This window comes from Myotis myotis, unplaced genomic scaffold (assembly GCF_014108235.1).
Source record: "Myotis myotis isolate mMyoMyo1 unplaced genomic scaffold, mMyoMyo1.p scaffold_m19_p_3, whole genome shotgun sequence".
Classification (NCBI taxonomy): Eukaryota; Metazoa; Chordata; class Mammalia; order Chiroptera; family Vespertilionidae; genus Myotis; species Myotis myotis.
This window is the reverse complement of record NW_023416335.1, coordinates 119,656,249-119,678,584: the sequence shown is the minus strand read 5'-3', so window position 1 is coordinate 119,678,584 and position 22,336 is coordinate 119,656,249. Positions and strand designations below refer to the sequence as shown.

Here is a 22,336-nt window from a genome sequence, read left to right as displayed (position 1 = left end):
CCTGTCTTCCTTTTCTGTGGATAGCCATTACTTGGTAAACCTCTTGAAGTCAATTATTAATCCCCATCAAGGTTCATTTTCTTCAAACTATGTTAGAATTAGAATAGGTGAATTCCAGATCTCAAACAATTAACTTTGATTTAAAATGGAATTATTTCTAGTATTTTTATTTTCTTTTTATAATTTTATCTTTTCATTTCCCTTCAATGAATGCATATTAATTTTTTTTCTCCATCTTATTCTCAGTCTCTTTACCTACCACATGGAGGAAATGATTGTATCCACATTATATAGAGTTGTCATTATAAGTAAACAAGTCATTGCCTACAAAGTACTAAACAGGAATAAGCACATAATAAGTATAAAACAAATGGTACATATTTACTTATTTTTACTCTATTATTCAAGGGTAGTTTCGTTTTACACTTTATCAGAAAATTTTTCATGGAAGCAAATTGTATTAAAAGTCGGTAGCTACTAAAATAAGATGCTTTTGCAATTTGCTTTTTTTCCACTCTGAATTCTGTTTCCTGTTCTTAACAAAGTTTTTAGTTTAGACACTTTTTTGAGTGTTGTCTTCCAAACAACCACATAATATCAAGTATACCATATGGTCTTTTCTATCAGATGTATTAAGGGAACAATTTTTCTTTTTTTTAAGTATATATATACACTGAGTGGCCAGAATATTATGACCACCTGACGTTTGTAGGCAAATTAGCTATAATTTCGCGCTGAAGTTGCTAGAGGGCCAGACCATTCATTATAAATAGGGAAGCAGGTTGTTTACCAGGACAGTAGAAGTGATTTTTTTCTGAAGATATGGGTAAACAACAAAATTTAACAGCCTTTGAACGTGGGATGATTGTTGACGCTCGGAGCCATGGAGCAAGTATCAGCAAAACAGCCGAAGGCCTGTTCGAACACCTTTGCTGTCTGCAGTTACCATGATAAAACGTCTTCAATTCGCACAGGAACACAAGGATTGGACAGTTGAGCATTGGAAAAAAGTCATGTGGTCCGATGAATCACATTTCCAGTTGCATCATGCAGATGGCAGAGTGAGAATTTGGCGGAAACAGCATGAAAGCATGCACCCCACATGCATGAGTACAATCCTTCAAGCTGGTGGGGGCAGTGTTATGGTTTGGGGCATGTTTTCCTGGCATGATTTGGGCCCTTTAATTCGTGCGGAACAACGTCTGACTAGCACAACATACCTAAGTATCGTTGCTGATCAAGTTCATCCTATCATGTTGATGGCGTATCCCAACGGAGATGGCTTCTTCCAACAAGACAATGCGCCATGCCACGGTGCTGGTATTGTGCAGGAGTGGTTTCAAGAACATGAGGGAGACTTTACCTTGCTTAGGTGGCCCCCACAATCACCAGATCTCAATCCAATTGAGCATTTGTGGGACGAAGTTAAAAGAGCCATCAGGCAGCTGGTTCCACAACCATCAAATCTCACAGAACTGGACAGTGCTATTCATCAGGCATGGTGTCAGATTCCTCGCATCACCTTTCAACATCTCGTGGAGTCAATGCCAAGAAGAATCGCCACAGTATTGAAGGCAAAAGGTGGCCCAACAAAGTACTGATGGGGTGGTCATAATAATCTGGCCACTCAGTGTATATATATATATTTAATTGATTTCAGAGAGGAAGGGAGGGGGAGAGAGAGATAGAAACATCAATGATGAGAGAGAAGCATTGATCTGCTGCCTCCTGCACGTCCCCCACTGGGGATTGAGCCCAGGACCCTTCACTCCACAGGCTGATGCTCTATTCACCGAGGCGACCAGCTAGGGCAGGGAACAATTTTTCTTATTCCCTAAAAATTAGATGACTGTTGCTGTTTATTAGCTTTTATATTCTTACCTAACTTTCAATTTTTAAGAGGTTGTTCTCTCCTATAGTGTCCATTTCAAATTTACCAAAATCATGGACAAAACAAACAATACTATCTTCATCCCTTTCCAAACACTTAAAAAAAAAAAAATCACCTAAAAGCTAATATACCTATAAAAGTTACTGACATCATACAGCGTTTACATGAGTATAAGTACAATATGTGATCAAAACACTTTATTTTCTTGACTATAAATTGCCTTCTTTAGGCACATTTACATTTAGAAATCGGTGTCAAAAATATACTTTGAATATGTAAAGTAGAGTGGCATGTTCATCTATTAGGGGATTTTTGGAGGCTGAGAGCTATGGGTATGGGAGAGAAAGTTTGATTCTATGTAGTTCATAGTATATTATCAATGCTCAGTAAAAGATAAGTGGACATAATAAAATTTCTATTTGAATTATATATATATAAAAAAAAGACTTCAAAGTATATATCTTGTTAATAAGCCATTTCAATGGCTCAGCCTCCAGTGACACATCCTATATTTTAAATTTTACAATCTGAATTGTCACCTGTTATATCATATTACAGTTTGAGAATGTGACATTTTACCCCAGAGATTAACTGTACTACACTAGCTGCCCAAAAATATAATTTATAAAATAATTTGGAACTTAGTCACAAAGCTTCAACAATACAGAATAATTTTACTATTTCATATTATGATGCTTTTCTTAAGCATAGAATGGCACTGAGAGCCCTTCACCTTTGTATCCTGCATTCAGCAAAGTTGCTCATGACTAGATCTAATTGAATAGAATAATCTTTTCTTTCATTCATCTTTTCTTTCCCTGCTGCTAAAAGTATCCAGGGAGGCAGTGCCTTAATTGAGAAAGCACATTTCTCATTTCAGCTTTGTCAGTCTGAGCTCCCCAAAAAAGAACAGATGATAGCAATCAACAGGAAATGGCATTGTGACACAGTCTTGAACTCCTTCACCTTTAAGCTCATTTCACCACTTAACATATTTTTTTCAAGTGGTCAGTGGCTATATTTAGACTATCATTATCCCTTTGGTGTTGACTAAAGCTTCATGGGATAAGCCATCTGCCATATCTCAGAATTATATAGTGTGTGGGGACAGTGGAAAGTTAAATTGAGGTCATTGAGACTCTCCCCTTCCAACAGCAGAGACTAGTTAAACAAATCTTCATTTCCATAATGTAAACTGCTACATTCTCCCTTTGTTAGTACTGCTTGTTCAGAGTTCCCCAGACCTATCCATCCAAAATACAAAATATTCTTGTCAGAATATTGAAAATATAGTCTTCCAGTTTTGACTAAACTAAACCTCTTCCATATGACTGCTATTAAAGCTTAATTATCTTAACAAAGACGGAAGCAAAGTTAAACTTGGGAAATGCATTCTCAGATCAGCATTCCCTTGAGTCAAAAGCTCAGGTCACATAATTCCTGTAAATCAAATCTGTCTTCTTACAGATGACTTACATAAAAGATGAGCTATTGAGGAATGAATTTTAGACACTGAGATTCACCAACTTCATTCTGATTATTTTGTAAATTTCTTATGTTCACCCCCTACTAAATCTCACCTTCTTTTCCTCCGGTATATTAACCAAAAAGTAGCTAAATCACAAGGAATCTGTAAAGCTTAAATTACTGTTTCAAAGTGCACAGATCATTGGCAAATAAAGCCATGACTGAAAACTTACTTGCATTAATGAGATAAAAAGAATTATAGACATTCAGAATGCCCCAGAAACAGATGACTGATTTTCTAAATCCTATTTTCTAACGTTACAGTTTTTACTCTATACATAAAAATGCTTTCAGCCCTGTCTAGGTGGCTTACTTCGTTGGAGTGTCGTCCTGTATAGCAAACGGTTGCGGGTTCGATTTCAGGTCAGGGCACATACCTAGATTGTGTTCCTCAGTGTCTGTCTGTCTGCCTGTTTCTCTCCCTCTCTCTCTCTCCCTCCCTCCTTCCCTCCCTCTCCCTCCCTCCCTCTCCCTCCCTCTCCCTCTCCCCCTCCCACCGCCCCCCCCCCTTCCTCTCTCTCTCAAAAGTAATGAAAACATATCCTCAGGAGAAGATTTTATAAAAGTTTTTCAGTTTCAGTAATGTCTTGTTTTGCATGGAAACTACTGAATAGTTATCAAAAATTGACAAGATTATTCTTACTTTTAAAAAAATCTTTAATTTTGTTTACTTTTTAAGTTTAACTGTATCTAGGAACTCTTTATTGAGATGTCAGTATAACAACATGATAAAGACATTTAGGATCAGAAAAATCTAAATGGGATTCCTGGCTGCACCATTTACTTCAAGTGTAAACATGGGCAAGTTACATAAACTCACTAAGCCTTAGTTTCATCACCCATGAAATGGGGGTAGTAATAATAGTAACTTCAAAGAATTGTGAAGATTAAATGGAAGTCTTGGCATTTTCTTTCTTTTTCAGGCAGGAAGCTCTCCTGGCTGCCATTAGTGAAAAAGATGCCAATATAGCTCTTTTGGAACTTTCATCCTCTAAGAAAAAGACCCAAGAGGAAGTGGCAGCACTAAAGAGGGAGAAGGATCGTCTGGTGCAGCAACTCAAGCAGCAGGTAAAATTAAATGCCAGAAGGGGTAGTGGGACCAGCTTTCACACAGTTCTCCACCCATGTCTTTACTGGCTTACATATTAGGCCTTGTTGTCATAGAAGACATCTGTCTTTGTATCTAATTAATTTTCTTATTTTTTTAGGACTTTCATATCTTTTTAAAATTAAATTCAGTGGGTGACATTGGTTAATAAAATTATATAGGTTTCAAGTATACAATTCTATGATATATCATCTCTATATTGCATAATCTTCATAAGCAGGGATTTTCATCTTCACAAATCTCTGGCTATGTCTAGTAAATGCCGAGTATTTTTGTAAGAGTACTGGTTTAGAAAATATCACAAGTCTTCTATGAGAATGTTTTTTAATTTTGTGCAATGATTGGATGAAATTAGTGTAATTCTGCCCATTTGAAATGGAAAAGGCTTATTTTTATATCCAATTAGAGTCCTACTACAGATGCACTAAATATTGTTACTTAAATGATTTTCAGTTATTCAGGGCTGGGTAGTCTCTAAAGGTAAGAACAAAGTTTTGCCCTTTTCCAACCTAAACGCTCCCCAAATTTAATGATTAATATTTCTGTAAGACCTTTGATCTGTGAAAATAAAAGCTACAAATTTGTCCTTTGGTGATGTTTGCACAACTGTGTAAATATACTTAATGGACAGAACTTATACACTTAAAATGGATAAAATGGTGAATTTTATGTTAATGTATATTTTACCTCAATTTAAAAATTAGAGGAAAAAATTCATCTTTGAAATTAGGGAGAAAGCTGAATTTTTAAATCTGATTCTCCTTCCATATCAGTAACGCTCTTTATTGGCCATTCCTGTATGATTTTCAGTGCCTGCAATCCCATCTTCCATTATCATCAATGCATTCTCAGTCACATTTTCTGTGCCTTTAGGCTGCCCAGATTTGTTCTTCCGCCTGAAGTAATTAGAGAACGAGTTTTTCAAGTGAAGGGATTTCTTCTTCCTATTTTGGGAGATCAGTTATCAATTGATATCATTTTTGGCATAATCCTATGTAATAAAAGGATTATTACATGGGATTAATATGCAAATAGACCAAACGGCAGAACAACCAAACAGCCAATCAAAGCGTAATATGCTAGTAATATGCTAAGGTTACTCAACCACTTGCTATGATGTGCACTGGCCACCAGGGGGCAGATGCTCCAATCAGTAGGTTAGCTTACTGCTGGGGTCCGGCCAATTGGGACTGAGCGAGATGGGCCGGACGTTCCCTGGAGCCCCCCTTTGGTCCCTCCCTGGCCCGATCGTGTACCAGTGGGGTCCCTCAGCCTGGCCTGCACCCTCTCGCAATCCGGGATCCCTTAGGGGATGTTGGAGAGCCGGTTTCAGCCCAGTCCCGCAAGCCATTCCCTTTGGGAGGGTGTCAGATGTAGGGCTCTTGGCTGGCAAGTGTAAGCCTGCAGCAGGCACAGTGGGGCTGGGATGAGTGGGAGCAGCAGGTGGGAGCTGCAGGCGGTGTTGGACTGTGGGTTTTGGCCTGATCCTTGCAGGCCACCCAAAGGGACCCCACCCGTGCACGAATTTGTGCACCGGGCCTCTAGTATTTAATATTCAACTTAACAAGAATCAGTATTTACACAGTAAGCTGAGAAAATACCAAAAAATGTCCCTTTTCTATAGTATATAGATAGATGACCAGCAGAAACAACCCATTGCTCATTTACAAATGAAAGAAAACTTTTCCAGTGTCCTAAAATAATTTGTCACAAGCAAAGGACATCATCCAATATTTGGATGCCTATTAAGTAAAACAGAAAGAATGTGCTTATTAAAGATAATCTATATAGTAGTTCAAAATTGAAATTTGGTTTATCAAAGCTGATAATATGAGTAGAGTGCTGATTGCCATAGGCTAAATGGGGGGGGAAATGGGGAGGTGCTGGTTTAAGGATTCAAAGTTTCAGTTACGTAGATGAAAAAGTTCTGGAGATCTAATGTATAGCATGGTGACTACAGTTAACACTATACTGTATGTATATTTGAAATTGGCTAAGAGAATAGATCTTAAGTGTTCTCACCACACCAAAAAAAAAGTAACTGTGTTAGGTGATGAAAATGTCAGCTTCATTGTGATAATTATTTCACAAAGTATACTTATATTAAAACACGACAAAAAATAGAAAAAGAAAACACCACATTGTACACGTTAGGTATATACAATTTATATGTGTCACTTATACCTCAATAAAGGCAGGGGAGCTGATAATATGAATTAGAAGGATATTGTTGAGAAAAGACTTTCACTAGTTTGTGAGTATATATATTTAGCAATATCAGTTCTCTTAAGTAGTAGCTAGGCCTAAAAATACAGACAAATTATTACATTAATTCATGCTCCCTCCACGCTGAGACACAACGAAGAATAACAAGTCTAGCAGACTAGAATACTGTATCTCATTCACAGTGGCTTTTGATGACTTGGCTCTCAAGACTATATTGTTTCAATAGATAAGAGTTATGATATTAATTAATCCATGAATTTATAATATTAGAAAGGAGTCACTGAAAAATTCCTAATATCTTACATCCAACTATAGGCTCTGAATATTTTGTAGTGATGTGACCTATATATGGAGAAAGATAAAGTAGTTCTTAGGAGTCTTTCCTAACAGTGTTTTTCTGCCTCCCTTCCATATAAAGTTTCACATACCTGTCCTCTCAAAATGTGTCTGGGAGTATTTTATCTTTTCTCATGACTGAGTAGTATTCCATTGTATTTATGTACCACATCTTATTTGTGACATCATGCTGGGGGAAATAAGCAGACAAAAAACATCAAGAGCCATGTGATTTCACTCATCTGTGGGATATACAACAGAAAGCAACAAATGATCAAACAAGAAAGCCAAGTAAACAAAAACTCAGAGACATAGACACCAGTATGGTGGTTACTAGAGGAACGGGGGAGGATAGAAAAGGGTGAAGGGGACCAAATATATGGTGATGGAAGATTTACTTTGGGCGGTTGGCACACAATGCAATATACGATGGTGTATCACAGAATTGTATACTTGAAACCTATCCTGTCTAATAATAGACAAACTTGGTAATTGACCATACCTTCGCTACACCTCCCATTGGCTAATCAGCGTGATATGCAAATTTACCACCAACAGAGATGGCGGCTAATTTGCATATTGCAGGCAGGGTGGGACAGCGCCAACCATCAGCGCGCTGCCATCCAGGGCAGGCCGGCTGCCCGGGAAGGCACACCTGCCCCAGAAGCCCCAGCAGCCGTCCGTGCCTTGCCACCCAGGACCCAAGATCGGCGGGTCCCGGGGCGGCAAGGCACGCCCGCCCCAGAAGCCACCTGATATGGCAGTAACTCTTTCAGTAAGCACTCTGAAAGTCAGTGGCATAAATGCACCAATTAAAAGACAGATTATGAGGGTGAATCAAAAACAAAACCCACTTTAAATATAAAGACACATATATTAAAAGTAAATGAATTAAGCTGCAACCTGTTTTGCTCAGTGGATAGAGCATTAGCCCGTGGACTGAAGGGTCCCAGGTTCAATTCCAGTCAAGGGCATGTACCTCAGTTGCTGGCTTGATCCCCAGTCCCTATCCGCCCTGCTCTGTTCGTGACAGGGGAAGGCGCCCCAACCCCCTGATCAGCCCTGCTCTGTGCCTGATGGGGGGAGCTCCCCAACCCCCTGATTGCCCTGCGGCTCTGTGTGTGACAGGCTGCGGTGCCCCAACCCCCTGATCGGCCCTGCTCTGTGTGTGACAGGGAGCGGCGCCCCAACGCCCCCCCTTCCCACAGGCCCTGCTCTGTGTGTGACGGGGTAGAGCCATAACCTCCCCATCAGCCCTGCCCTGAGTGTGACAGGGTGTGGCTCCCCAACCCCCTGATCCGCCCTGCTCTGTGTGACAGGGGGCGGTGCCCCAACTCCCCTATCGGCCCTACTCTGTGAGTGACGGGGGGAGCTCCCCAACCCCCTGATCGGCCCTGCTCTGTGTATGACAGGGGGTGGCGCCGCAACCGGCCCATTGACCCTGCCTTGAGTGTGACAGGGGGCGGTGCCCCAACCCCCCAATCAGCCCTACCCTGAGCGTGACTGAGGGTGGCATCGCAACCTCCCGATCTGCCCTGCTCTGTGCATGACAGCGGCAGCGCCCCAACTCCCCAATCAGCCCTGCTCTGAGCCTGACCAGGGGCTGCACCTAGGGATTGGGCCTGCCCTCTGCCACCCGGGAGCAGGCCTAAGCCAGCAGGTCGTTATCTCCCGAGGGGTCCCAGACTGCGAGAGGGCACAGGCCGGGCTGAGGGACCCCCCTTCCCCCCCGAGTGCACAAATTTTTGTGCACCGGGCCTCTAGTATAATAATAATAAAAGGCTAATATGCACATTGACTGAATGGCAGAATGACTGGTTGCTATGATGTGCACTTGCCACCAGGGGCAGACGCTCAATGCAGGAGCTGCCCACTGGTGGTCAGTGCACTTCCATATGGGGAGTGCCACTCAGCCAGAAGCTGACTCATGGCTGGCCAGTGCAGAGGTAGTGGCAGGAGCCTCTCCCACCTCCGTGGCAGCACTAAGAATGTCCAACTAACGGTTTAGACCTGATCCCTTGGGGGCCTAAGCCTTTAGTTGGACATCCCCTGAGGGCTCCCTGGCTGCCAGAAGGATGTCTGACTGCAAGCTTAGGCCTGATCCCCCAGGGAGTGGGCCTAAGTCGACAGGTGGACATCCCCCAAGGAGTCCTGGACTGTGAATGGGCGCAGGCCGGGCTGAGGGACACCACCCCCCCTCCCCCAGTGCACAAATTTTTGTGCACCGGGCCTCTAGTATAATTATATTAGACAATCTTACCCCAATAAGTTTAATTTTAAAAAATGTGTCTTAGATGCTGTGAGCAAGAAGAAACTGGTCTTGCCAAATAAATTTTGATTCTTTAATTCCTCTAAGTGTGTACTACCTTTTTGAAAGTGGATATGACATCAATGTTGTTTTAATTTAAAGCTTCTAGTCCTTGAATTGCTGGAATGTCTTAATCTAAAGGCATTTTCTAATAGGGAAGCAGTCAGCACTGACCAGGCTTTCCAATAAATGGACCTGCCACTGCCTGAGGGGCTGTTGGCATTCATGTGTGATTCCTGTTGTCAGAAAGAGGTGAAGCAACAGGGGATTTACAGATTTTGCGGTCACCCGCTAAGATGGTCCTGATTTACTTATACCCATACATACACATCCCAGGGTAACTTGTCTCCTTGATTCATTCATGGTAAAGCAGCACTTGGATAGGCTGCATCAGAGGAAGAAGCCAGGGCCAATGACAAACATAAAAACTAAAGGCTGTCTAACAAACTCCAGATGTGCTGTAGTGGGTGCCAACCAGTGTGTTCCGATTATAAGTCATGAAGAAGCCCCCACTGTGATTGGCAAGTACCCGCTCTGGATTTAATGTAAACTCAGATAGAACCCTGGGAAGCATTAATACAGTCTGTTTAGCCACAGCGGCTGTCACAAAATGGCCTTTCACTCAGCATTATATTCTTCTTTTTACCTCAAGAATTTTACAGCCTCCATGTTGTATTTGCTGGTAGGGTGAAGTCTGGCTCTGCCCCTGTGTGCTCTGTACAGATGTGTTATGGACAGGTTGGACCTTTCAAGACAGGCTAGGTGGTTTCTTTTCTGTTTTTAAAAGTCAAAGATAACATTAAATGATAAAGGCTACAAACCAAAACTGATTTGGTTTGAATCTAGACAATCTTATTTACAACTACAATTTTGTAATCCTTTGCGTTAATATTAAATGCCAGACAATATACTGTTTTATTTCAGCATTTTCTAGGCACAAGAGGAATAAAGACACAATATTTTCCTTAAAGAATCTCTCAGTCTAGTGCTTAAAATACTGGTTGCCCTAAAACATGTGGCAAAGCCATCCTGTAGACAGTATAGTCCCTGGCCTCCCCATCTTTTTCTGCTGACAGCCTCAGCAAATCATCCTGCATTCTGTGATTTATTTGGCCATTCATTTCATATTTCACTGAGCATCTACTATGTATTGCTCATATTTTATTAATCAAAAACAAATGTCTTTCTTCCTAGTAACAGCCTGTTAATGAATCAGACTTAGGTTATAATTCTAGCTATCCCTTTACCAGTTAGACAGATTACTTTTTTGAGATTTATGTTACTCATCTTAGAATCTGGACAACATTACCTGCCTCCTAGGGTTGGTATGAAATTAAATAAGGTAGCAAACCTAAAGCACTTAGATCCCTCCCCACTTCTGTTCCCTTTCAAAGATAGCTGTTCCATTGTGAGAACCATTCCGCAGGTGATGCAGGTTCATCGAGTGAAGTGGCATTTCAGTAACTATGGCTCTTGCTCTCAGTCATTTCCAACAACTTCATTTACAACAGACTGCTGTGTTCAGAATTACACAGCTAGTGCAGTGTTCTCCTCCTCTGAGGAAGAACGTATTTCCCAGAGTATTTAGATAAACAGGACAGTGCTACTTTTTTATCCTTTTTCTACCTGTTTTTTTTAATACTACAACTATAATATAGCATTTTTTAAATGTAGTCTTTCTTAAATCTTACATTTTGATCATTGTAGAGCATCATCTAAATGCCCACCTGTCCAAAGTTGTCATCACTAGGAAAATTATAACTCCCAAGCATACATTCTATTTCTCTCACTTTCTAGTTTTGTGACTTTAGCATTTGCACACATGCCTCTTTTTTAGATCCCTAACTAGCATAACTTTTCAGAATTATGGGATAACTACAAAAATGGTTGCAATGTCTTCTTATAATATAGTCTCAGGAGTGACTTATCATCACCTCTGCCTTATCCTATTGATCACAGACCAACCCTCCACAGTATGGGAGGTAACAACACAATGGTTTCGATAACTGGAGATGGGTATCATTGCAGGCTGTCTTGAAGGTTGGCTACCACAACAAGTGAATGAAAAAACATACCATGGTATATACATACAATGCAATACTGTTCAGCAATAAATAGGAATGAACTCCAAATACACACAACAATGTGGATAAGTTTCAAAAACACTGAGCAAGAAAATCCAGACATAGAAAAATGCATACTGTGTGATTCCACATTTATGTTAAACTCTAGAAAAGACTATTTAAATCTATGACCTCAGAAAGCAGATCAGACAACAAATCAGAATTCTTTTCATTTCTTCCCTACTCAGCTCACATGAGGGGCCTGCAGTAGGAAAGGGACAAGTTATGTTCTCTTTTGTTCCTCTTGTTTCTTTTGCCTTTGGTGTTGCGGTCCTCTGATACTATTGCAGTACTCTAATGCTGCTCCCTACCCCCCCCCCCCCCCCCCCCCCCCCCGCCAACATTGACCCCCTGGGGTCAGAGTAGAACCAAAAGACACAAGCCTGATTGTTTTCTGTAATGTCACTTGACCCACAAGAAACTCATGCATTCTTGCCAAGCCTCAGGGCTTCTCTGTCCATCCTGCCATCTAGCCTCAGTGTGTTTTCCTCCTTAGATAAGCACAGGGCACATCAACATGTCTGGTGCCTAAGTAGGTACAATGAATGAGATGCCAATCTCCTTCTATTGCACTCACACCCACACTTTAGGATTGAATACTCTAGGATTTAGGATTGAATTCTCTTTGAGCCCCTCTCACTTAGCTTAGACAAAGGGAGCCCTTTGTGCATGAATATACACTCTCCGTGACATCAAGATTTCTGCTACCCATCTTAGCATCATCCTCACACCGGTCTCAAAACCAAAAAGGCATGTGCTGACATGTTGGACTGGGGGACAGCAGTACTTTTCCTGTCACCTCTTAGCAAGCTGTCTTTATCTCTAGCTTTGGGTCCTGGTCACCAATTCTGGAACAACTGGAAAAACCCATTTATCACAGTATTAAAACTATTTTAAAAGTGACATCTAAAATTGGAAAGAGAACAATAAAACTATTTTCCATTCTGTAAAAGGAGAATAGTAATGGGTACGGCTACAAAGAGCTCCTGAGTTGTTAGTGAACAGAGAGAAAAAAATAAAGTAGCAGGTGTAAAGTAGCTTGAGTGCCACAGAAGCTGTTGGTGGAAAGTAAAATGTAGTAGGCATTTATCTATCCCACTAAGCATTTTAAATTCCTGATAATGAGACCAGCCTTTGAGAGCATTCAAGTATCCATTTGTTCACCACACATGTATGATGCCAGCTACCTTTTGCTTGACTGAGCAGACATTCCTCAGAGAACACATTGTGTTAGCACTGCCGGAGGAGCCTTTAGGTTGCAGTTGACAGCACCTACTTTCCCTTGTATTTGCTGCTTACACTGATGTCACCCTTTTAGCTGGCCTCTGTGACATTACCTCCTGATAGTGGCTACTGTTTCGTGACCATAGAAGGTGAAAGCCTTTTGTCTGGTTACAGTATTTAGAAGGGGACAGAGTAAGATTGCAATTCAGTCTGTATTTATTGATTTAACAGCTCTTATTGACTTAGATAAAAATGTTAATCTCTTTTTAATGATCTGTTTCCCTTCAAGCCTAGATTTTTATATATTAAAAATCACTATATATACTTGTTCCTCTAAACCACTACAAACATTAAGATCAGCTAGATTTTTCATGCTGATGGTATCCAGATTTATTTGAAAGGAACGGGATGTAAGCATTTTCCCTTTACTGTCCTCACCTCTGGAATTGCCTTCTACTTCCTCAGCTCAATCTTTACTTTAATCTTTACTTCAAGACTCATCTTTGTAGTTTGGAATTTTATAGTCATGAAATCAGTTGTTTTTCTTATCATTAGCAAAACAATCCTATGCTTTTGTTCTATTCACACATTCATCCTCTTTTGGGCACAAGTTGAAACATGAGAGGGGAGGAGGAAAGAAAAAGAGAGACTATTCACTTATACTACAATTGTCAGTTTTATTTATTCTAAGCCAGATTATTCTCATTGGTGTGTCTGTTTCTTCAGTTATAGGAATCCCCATCCTGTAACTGTTGGTGTTCTCTTGTTTGTATGAAGCAGTGATACAATATAAATAGCACTAAACTGACTGTCAAGAGACCTGAGCTCTAGCTCCAGCTCTGCTGATAACTTAGTATATGATCTTGAGCAGTAATATCACCATCAACTAATATACATCACTTCACAGCTTACAAAGTACTATTCAGACCCCTTAGAGCACCTAACCCCAGGGCTATTTGGGCCAAGCAGCTATCTATAATAATAAAAGCATAATATGCAAATAGACCAAACGACTGAACAGCAGAACGACCGTCCGGATGACCTTCCGGACAACCATGCTATGACACGCACCGGCGCCAGGCCAGCCAAGGTAGATGCGATGCGATTGGTTGGGGGGCCCCGCCATCGCCCCATAGTCACCCTGCAGAGAGAGGCTCAGGCCACCCTCTGTGGGGCAATCGATGGGGGGGCTCTGTGATCACCCCCAAGAGGTAGGCCCAGGCCACCGGCGAAATTGATTGGGGAGAAGGGGAGCTCCACAATCGCCCCAAAGAGGGAGGCCCAGGCCACCCTCTGCACAATGATGGATCGCAGAGCCCTAGCTGGGCGGGCAGGGACTTCCTCTTTGGGGCGTTCGATTGTGGGGCTCCCTCTGCCAGGCGATCTGGGGGCCTCGCGATCAATCTGAGCCCCACGATCGATCGCCTCACAGAGGAAGGCCCAGGCCACTGGCCAGCAATGCTGTGGCGGTTGTGTGGGGCCAGCCAAGCAATCGCACCCCACACCTTTTGCCTGCAGAGGGAAGCAACCAGTGGCAGGGGGCGAGGGGGCAGCCCTACTATGGTCAGGGGTGGGGCCAGCTGCCAGCATTCGGGGGAAGGAAAGCCCTGATAGGCCCTGATCACCAGCCAGGCCTAGCGACCCTACCCAAGGGGTCCCGGATTGTGAGAGGGTGCAGGCCAGGCTGAGGGAAACCCCCCACACTCCCCCCATGCATGAATTTTGTGCACCAGGCCTCTAGTCATAAATAATAGTGTGTGAAGTGTGTAAGACAATAGGAGAGAGAAAACTGGGATTAAGTAGGAGCCACATGCTTTGTGTATAGAGGCAGCCATTGGAATTCCAGCTTGTTGTTACCATGCAAAATGTGGGCCCTGTGTTACCCAAGCACCCATCTCCCCCAACACCTCCCGAGAATCCAGATGTTTATATTAAATCTTTTTTTCAGTTGAGAAGTAACTGGCATATAACATTATTTTAGTTTTAAGAGTACAACATAATGATTTGATATCCTATCTAATAAAAGAGAAACATGGTAATTGGCATACGACCGCTACCCTTCCCATTGGCTAATCAGGGCGATATGCAAATTAACTGCCAGCCAAGATGGCGGCCGGCAGCCAGGCAGCTTGAAACTAACATGAGGCTTGCTTGCTTCAGTGACGGAGGACTTCAACGTTCCCCGCCTGCCGCTGCAGGCCTCTGAGCTGCAACTCTAAGCAACTATGTAACAAATATAGAAGCTAAACAAAACCCCAGAAACCTGCTTTAGTCCCGGGCTTCAGCCATCAGGATCGCAACATTGTAAGCAAAGGCCAGAAAACTACTTTCAGCAGCGGAGGCCTAAGAGCTGGAGCCAAGCCTCAAAGCTAAAGCTGGCCCAGAATAAAAAAAAAAAAAAAAGAAAAAAAGGAGCAGTTGGGAGCTTCACTCGCCCCCAGCCTGAAAACAGCCCTCAGCCCCTCACCCAGACTGGCCAGGCACCCCAGTGGGGACCCCCACCCTGAAGGGTGTGTGACCGGCTGCAAACAGCCATCATCCCCTCATCCAGGTTGGCCAGGCACCCCAGTGGGGACCCCCACCCTTAAGGGTGTGTGACCGGCTGCAAACAGCCATCATCCCCTCATCCAGGCTGGCCAGGCACCCCTGTGGGGACCCCCACCCTGATCCAGGACACCCTTCAGGGCAAACCAGCCGGCACCCACCCGTGCACCAGGCCTCTACCCTATTAGTAAAAGGGTAATATGCCTCCCAGCACCAGGATCAGCAGAGCCGCGAGGCCTCCTGGCACCGGGATCAGCGTGACAGGGGCAGCGCCCAAACCCCCTGATCGCCCTGTGGCTCTGTGTGTGACAGGGGGCGGGGCCACAACCTCCCTATCCACTCTGCTGTGTTCGTGACAGGGGAAGGCGCCCCAACCCCCTGATCAGCCCTGCTCTGTGCCTGATACAGGGGAGCTACCCAACCCCCTGATCGCCCTGTGGCTCTGTGTGTGACAGGGTGCGGTGACCCAACCCCCCGATGGGCCCTGCTCTGTGTGTGACGGGGTAGAGCCATAACCTCCCCCTCGGCCCTGCCCTGAGTGTGAGAGTGGCGGCGCCCCAACCCCCTGATCGGCCCTGCTCTGTGAGTGATAGAGGGCAGCGCCCTAACCCCCTGATGGGCCCTGCTCTGTGCGTGACAGGGGGCAGCGCCCCAACCCCCTGATTAGCCCTGCTCTGTGCATGACAGGGTACAGAGCCCCAACCCCCCTGATGGGCCCTGCTCTGTGAGTGACAGGGGGCAGTGCCCCAACACCCTGATTGGCCCTGCTCTGTGTGTGACAGGGGGTGGCGCCGCAACCTCCCCATCGACCCTGCCTTGAGTGTGACGGGACGGTGCCCCAACCCCCCAATTAGCCCTACCCTGAGCGTGACTGAGGGTGGCATCACAACCTCCCGATCGCCCTGCTCTGTGCATGACAGGGGGTGGCACCCCAACTCCCCAATCGACCCTGCTCTGAGCCCGACCAGGGGCTGCACCTAGGGATTGGGCCTGCCCTCTGCCACCCGGGAGCAGGCCTAAGCCAGCAGGTCGTTATCTCCCGAGGGGTCCCAGACTACAAGAGGGCACAGGCCAGGCTGAGGGACCCCCCTCCCCCCTGAGTGCACAAATTTTTGTGCACCGGGCCTCTAGTCTACATAATAAAAGCCTAAGCGACCATTACGGCGGAACAACTGGTCGCTATGATGCGCACTGACCACCAGGGGGTAGACATTCAACACAGGAGCTGTCCCCTGGTGGTCAGTGCACTCCCACAGGGGGAGCACCACTCAGCCAGAAGCCGGGCTCACGGCTGGCAAGTGCAGCGGGGTGGTGGGAGCCTCTCCCACCTCCGCAGCAGCACTAAGAAGCAGCGAGCAGGTGGGCAGTAAGGAGCAAAGGGTCCCAGACTGCGAGAGGGTGCAGGCCAGGCTGAGGGACACCCCCCCACCCCCATGCACAAATTTCGTGCACGGAGCCTCTAGTTTGTATATATTGTGAAATGATTACCACAGTAGGTCTAGTTACCATCCATCACTACACATAGTTCACAAAGTTTTTTTTTATAATGAGAATATTTTAAGATTTATTCTCTTAACAACTTTCAAATATGCATTACAGTGCTATTTCCTGTAGTCATCATGCTGTACATTACATCCCCAGGACTTATTTTTCTGTAAAGTTTGTATTTTTGACCCCCCTTACCTATAAATCTTTTGATATGAATGTTGGCAACTAACGTGTGTGTGTGTGTGTGTGTGTGTGTGTGTGTGTGTGTGTGTGTGTTTAAAATTAAACCAGGCCACAATCTACCTAACTTACCCTCTCTGGGTTTTATCTTCCTCATCTATAATATTGGATGGATAGATAATAATGTATTTTAAGGTCTAAAGTTATTTTTCATGTTTTGACAAATCAATATATTTACCTATAGTTATATTATCTAATAATTGCTGACATTAGAAATAGTTTTAAAAGAAGCAATTATAAACCATAAGAAAACACATATGTAAGGATTGTTTAAATCTGTCTATAGGAATTTGCTTATTCTGTGAAAGTAACAAGTATTTCATTTTGAAGCTGCAAAAAAGATCATGGTTACTCACTATCCCTTTAAACCTTGTTGTATCATACAAAGAAACGTTATATTTTGATGAGTTCTGCTTGCTTGGGAGTTAAGTGAAGTTCAGAGGTTGGGAGACATGGGGAAATCTGGATTCCTCCCAGTCTTCTTTCATCCATCTGTTCCATCTTTTTTGTCATCAATTCCAGATGTAGGAAAATTCTTCACAAAAATTTGATTAAGACTCTTTCTTCCCTTATTTTCTAGCATCACATCTAACTTGCCCTTCCTATTGTCAGACTGCTGCCTTTTATGATGCCACAGGGATTTTATAAATCTTTTGAGTTTCCTGATCCCTCTTGAATTGTCTCAATGCAAATAAATCAACCTAGCTTTTCTGCCCCTATGCTTGTGCCCCTCCTGTTTTTACTGCTTCTATTTCTTTTCTCTCTTTCCTTCTTGAATTTATTGGAGTGACATTGATTAATAAAACCATACAGGTTTCAAGTGTACAACTCAATAAAGTATCATCTGCACACTGCATTGTGCACTCACCACCCAAAGTCAAGTCTCTTTCCTCTCCCATTTATCCCGGCTTTGGCCTCCTCTACCTTCCCCCAACTTCTTTCCCTCTGGCAATTACCATAATATTGTCTGTGTCTGGGTTTTTTTTGTTTGTTTGTTTGTTTGTTTGCTTTTTCTAGGTCTTTCAGGTGGCATGATTTATAACTGTGTTTCCTTTGCTCATTGACCTTGGTCTGAGGATCCCATTAAGCATAAATCTACAAAGATTGGTTTCAGGGTGGTTCTCCTTTCCCCCACTAAACTTCTCTTGGTGGGAGTTAGACAGATATATTCCACAAAACATACTCCTACTGCTTCTTTTGATCTCTTTTGAATTAATGTGGATACTTATTAAAAGTGACTATGGGATTAAATTATATTTGCATTCAAGGGCAAGAGGAGCAATATTAAATAAACTACATTGGCTACTAGTGAGTGCCCTTTGCATGGGCAATTTACATGGCCTAATGGAATTATCTGTACTACTATGTGCATTTCTAGAAAACAGTATTCATGCCATTAGTCATTTCACAGATGATAATATCTAACACTTATTGAGCTAAGCCTTGTTTTGAGTTCTTTACTGAATTACTCATTTAGTCTTCACAGTAGCCCTTTGAAGTATAGTTATCCTCATGTTACAGAGGAGATTCTGAGAGAGTTAATAATTTAAGCAGTCACATTGCTTGTAAGTGACTGAACAATTTAATCAATCTTTATTTAAAATTACAGTGAAAATATATAAATTACCATAAAGGATTACTCTCAATTTTTTAATTATTTTATAATCTTGACAGGTCAATCTGTTCCCCATCTTATATCAAACCATGTCTTCTCATTTCAACAATTATCTTAGAAACTAGAGGCCCGGTGCACAAAATTTGTGCACTCAGGGAGGGGTCCCTCAGCCCGGCCTGCGCCCTCTCGCAGTCTGGGACCCCTCGGGGGATGACCACCAGCTGGCTTAGGCCCACTCCCCAGGGGATTGGGCCTAAGCTGGCAGTCAAATATCCCTGTGGCAGCCTGGGAGCCCTCGGGGGATGTCAGCTGGGAGCAGGCCTAAGCTGCAGTCGGACATCCTTAGCACTGCTGAGGAGGCGGGAGAGGCTCCCACCACCACCGCTGTACTGGCAGCCATCAGCCTGGCTTGTGGCTGAGCAGAGCTCCCCCTGTGGGAGCGCACTGACCACCAGGGGCCAGCTCCTGCATTGAGCGTCTGCCCCCTGGTGGTCAGTGTGTGTCATAGTGACCAGTCATTCCCAGTCCTTCTGCTGTTGGGGTCAATTTGCATATTACCCTTTTATTATATAGGATAGAGGCCTGGTGCATGGGTGGGGGCCTGCTGGTTTGCCCTGAAGGGTGTCCCGGATCAGGGTGGGGTCCCACTGGGGTGCCTGGCCAGCCTGGGTGAGGGGCTGAGAGCCGTTTTCAGGCTGGCCACACCTCCTTCAGGGTGGGGGGTCATGCCGGGGTGTCTGGCCAGTTTGGGTGAGTGGCTGATGGCTGTTTGCAGGCTGGCCACGGCCCCCAGCCACTCAACCTCCCAGTGGAGGCTGGCTGGAAGCAGGTATCTGGGATTTATTCATCTTCTATAATTGAAACTTGGTTGCCTTGAGCGGAGGCCAAAGCCAGCCAGGGGAGGTGAGAAGCTTGGCTTCCTCCATCGCCAGGGCAACCAAGCCTCCTGCTTGCTCCAGCTCTGTGGCTGCCTGCCGCCATCTTGGTTGGGTTAATTTGCATATAGTCACTCTGATTGGCTGGTGGGCGTGACTTGGGTGTAGTGGAGGTGTGGTTAATTTGCATCTTTCTCTTTTATTAGATTTGATTGTTGACTGGATTAATGAATAGTGGTTGTGGCAGAGAGTTCTGATTCAAAGCTCAGTAATTGAAATCAGATAAGCTGATTATTATGCTACCAAGTTTGAAGACCTATGTGCTAGTAACCCTAAATTACCCTTAAAAATAATTCTGGTATTAAAATACTATTACCAGCATATATATATATATATCTGCCCCCCAAAATATTACACCACATTTATTAAGATAGTTTTTGGACACCATAATATTTTAATTTAAAAAAATAATGAATTTGCATTCTCAAGAAGAGTTCATAAAGATGAGAGTCTGAAAAGCTACTGGAAAATAGTAACTGTTGAAGAATGAACATCTGTTATACCTGAGGACAAAGGGTTTTTTCCACCTGTATTTCAAAAGTTCTACAAAATATAAGAATTTAATTAACTACATAAATTGTTGAGCTTTAGTACTAAAACAGTATTTGTGGTAGTTGGTTTTCAAGGTACAGAATGCTTAAAATACAGTTTATGAAATTGCCAATCATGTTCCTGAATAGAGCTTTTGAATTAGATATGATATTTTTCTTGGATTTGTGTAAAATTGCAAGCTACTAGTGCTGAAATCTAAAACTGTGGGCTCTCTGAAAAACAATTTTGAATGTGCGCTTTCCAAGCCTCCCTAGTTTTTAATTAGTTAATTCATCACAAATCTTCTAAGAGATTGAATTCATAGTCCTGTGTTTAAATGCATCCATTTTCTTTACAGTTGTACCCAATTGCAAACCCAAAACCAATACCAAACTGTCTATTTAGAGTCACATTAAACACTTGTAGGAGCCTAGGTGACTATTTATTGGCTCTCATTCACTGGCCTGAATTCAGTGAAAGTATACAGTCTTAACAGTATCTTTGCTGGGAATAGATTCCATATCAAGAAACCACTGTTGGTTCATCTGTAAGAAGCAATACCTCATCCGTAAAAGTTTTACCATGAGATTGCAGCAATTCAGTCACATCTTCAGGCTCCACTTCTAATTCTAGTTCTTTTGTTATTTCCACCACATCTGCAGTTACTTCCTCCACTGAATACTTGGACCCCTCAAAGTCATCCATGAGGGTTGGATAAGTTCTTCTTAACTCTTGTTTTTTTTGTTTGTTTGTTTGTTTGTTTTTTTAATTTTTTTTTTTTAATTGATGTCGGAGAGGAAGGGAGAGGGGGAGAGAGCTAGAAACATCAGTGATGAGAGAGAGTCCTTGATCGGCTGCCTCCTGCATGCCCCACACTGGGGATCAAGCCCACAACCTGGGCATGTGCCCTGACCGGGAATCGAACTGTGATCTCCTGGTTCGGAGGTCAATGCTCAACCACTGAGCCACGCCAGCCGGGCCTTAACTCTTGTTAACGTTGATGTTTCTATCTCTTCCTATATTCTTCTTTTTTTAAAATATATTTCATTGATCCCTTACAGAGAGGAAGGGAGAGGAATAGAGAGTTAGAAACATCAATGAGAGAGAAACATCGATCAGCTGCCTCCTGCAAACTCTCCACTGGGGGTGTGCCTACAACCAAGGTACATGCCTTTGACCGGAATCGAACCTGGGACCCTTGAGTCCGCAGGCCGACGCTCTATCCGCTGAGCCAAACCAATCAGGGCGTGAATATTCTTAATGGCACCTAGATTGGTAAATTCTTTCCAGGAGGTTTTCAATTTACTTTGCCCAGATCCATCAGAGGAATCACTATCTATGGCAGTTGTAGCCTTACAAAATGTTATTTCTTAAATAATGAGACTTGAAACCAAGGGCTGCAAAATGGATGTTATCAGCCATGAAAACAACATTAATCTTGTTGTATATCTCCATCAGAGCTCTAGGGTGACCAAGTGCATTGTCAATGAGCAGTAATATTTTGAAGGGAATCTTTTTTTTCTGAGCAGTAGGTCTCAACCATGGACTTAAAATATTCGGTAAGCTATGTTATAAACAGATGTGCTGTCATCCAGGCTTTGTGGTTCCATTTATAGAGCATAGGCAGAGTAGGTGTAGCATAATTCTTAAGGGCTCTAGGATTTTTGAAATGGTAAATGAGCATTGGCTTCAATTTAAAGTCCCCAGCTGTGTTAGTCCCTAACAGGAGAGCCCGCTTGTCCTTTGAAACTTTGAAGCCAGGCATTGACTTATCCTCTGTAGCCATGAAAATTCTAGATGGCATTGTCTTCTAATATAAGGCTGTTTCATCTACATTGAAAATGTCATTTACTGTAGCCACCTTCATTAATTATCTTAACTATATTCTTGCATAATTTGCTACAGCTTCCAGATCAGCACTTGCTGCTTCACCTTGCATTTTTATGTATGGAGATGGCTTCTTTCCTTAACCCTCATGAACCAACCACCTCTAGCTTCACACTTTTTTTTTTTTTACTTCTTTTTTTTTATTATTATTAGTTAAGGTATTACAAATGTGTCCTCATCCCCCCCATTAACCCCCAACCTCCCCCACACACACAAACTCATGCTCCCATCCCCCCGTTGTCCATGTCCATTGGTTTGGCTTATATACATGTATACAAGTCCTTCAGTTGATCTCTTCCCCTTACCCCCACCCTCCCCTACTTTCCTTCTGGGGATTGATAGCCTGATCGCTG

At 43.2% G+C, this 22,336-nt stretch overlaps 1 protein-coding gene across 16 annotated transcripts in view; it reads left to right on the top strand.

The window, feature by feature from the left end:
* ERC1 (ELKS/RAB6-interacting/CAST family member 1) overlaps nt 1-22,336 on the top strand; it is a 520,764-nt gene that overhangs the window by 387,373 nt on the left and 111,055 nt on the right. For all 16 annotated transcript variants that reach the window (XM_036301306.1, XM_036301299.1, XM_036301300.1 and 13 more), the window contains one exon: nt 4,342-4,486. In XM_036301306.1, coding sequence (XP_036157199.1) covers nt 4,342-4,486 — 145 coding nt within the window. The remainder of the gene's footprint in view (nt 1-4,341; nt 4,487-22,336) is intronic.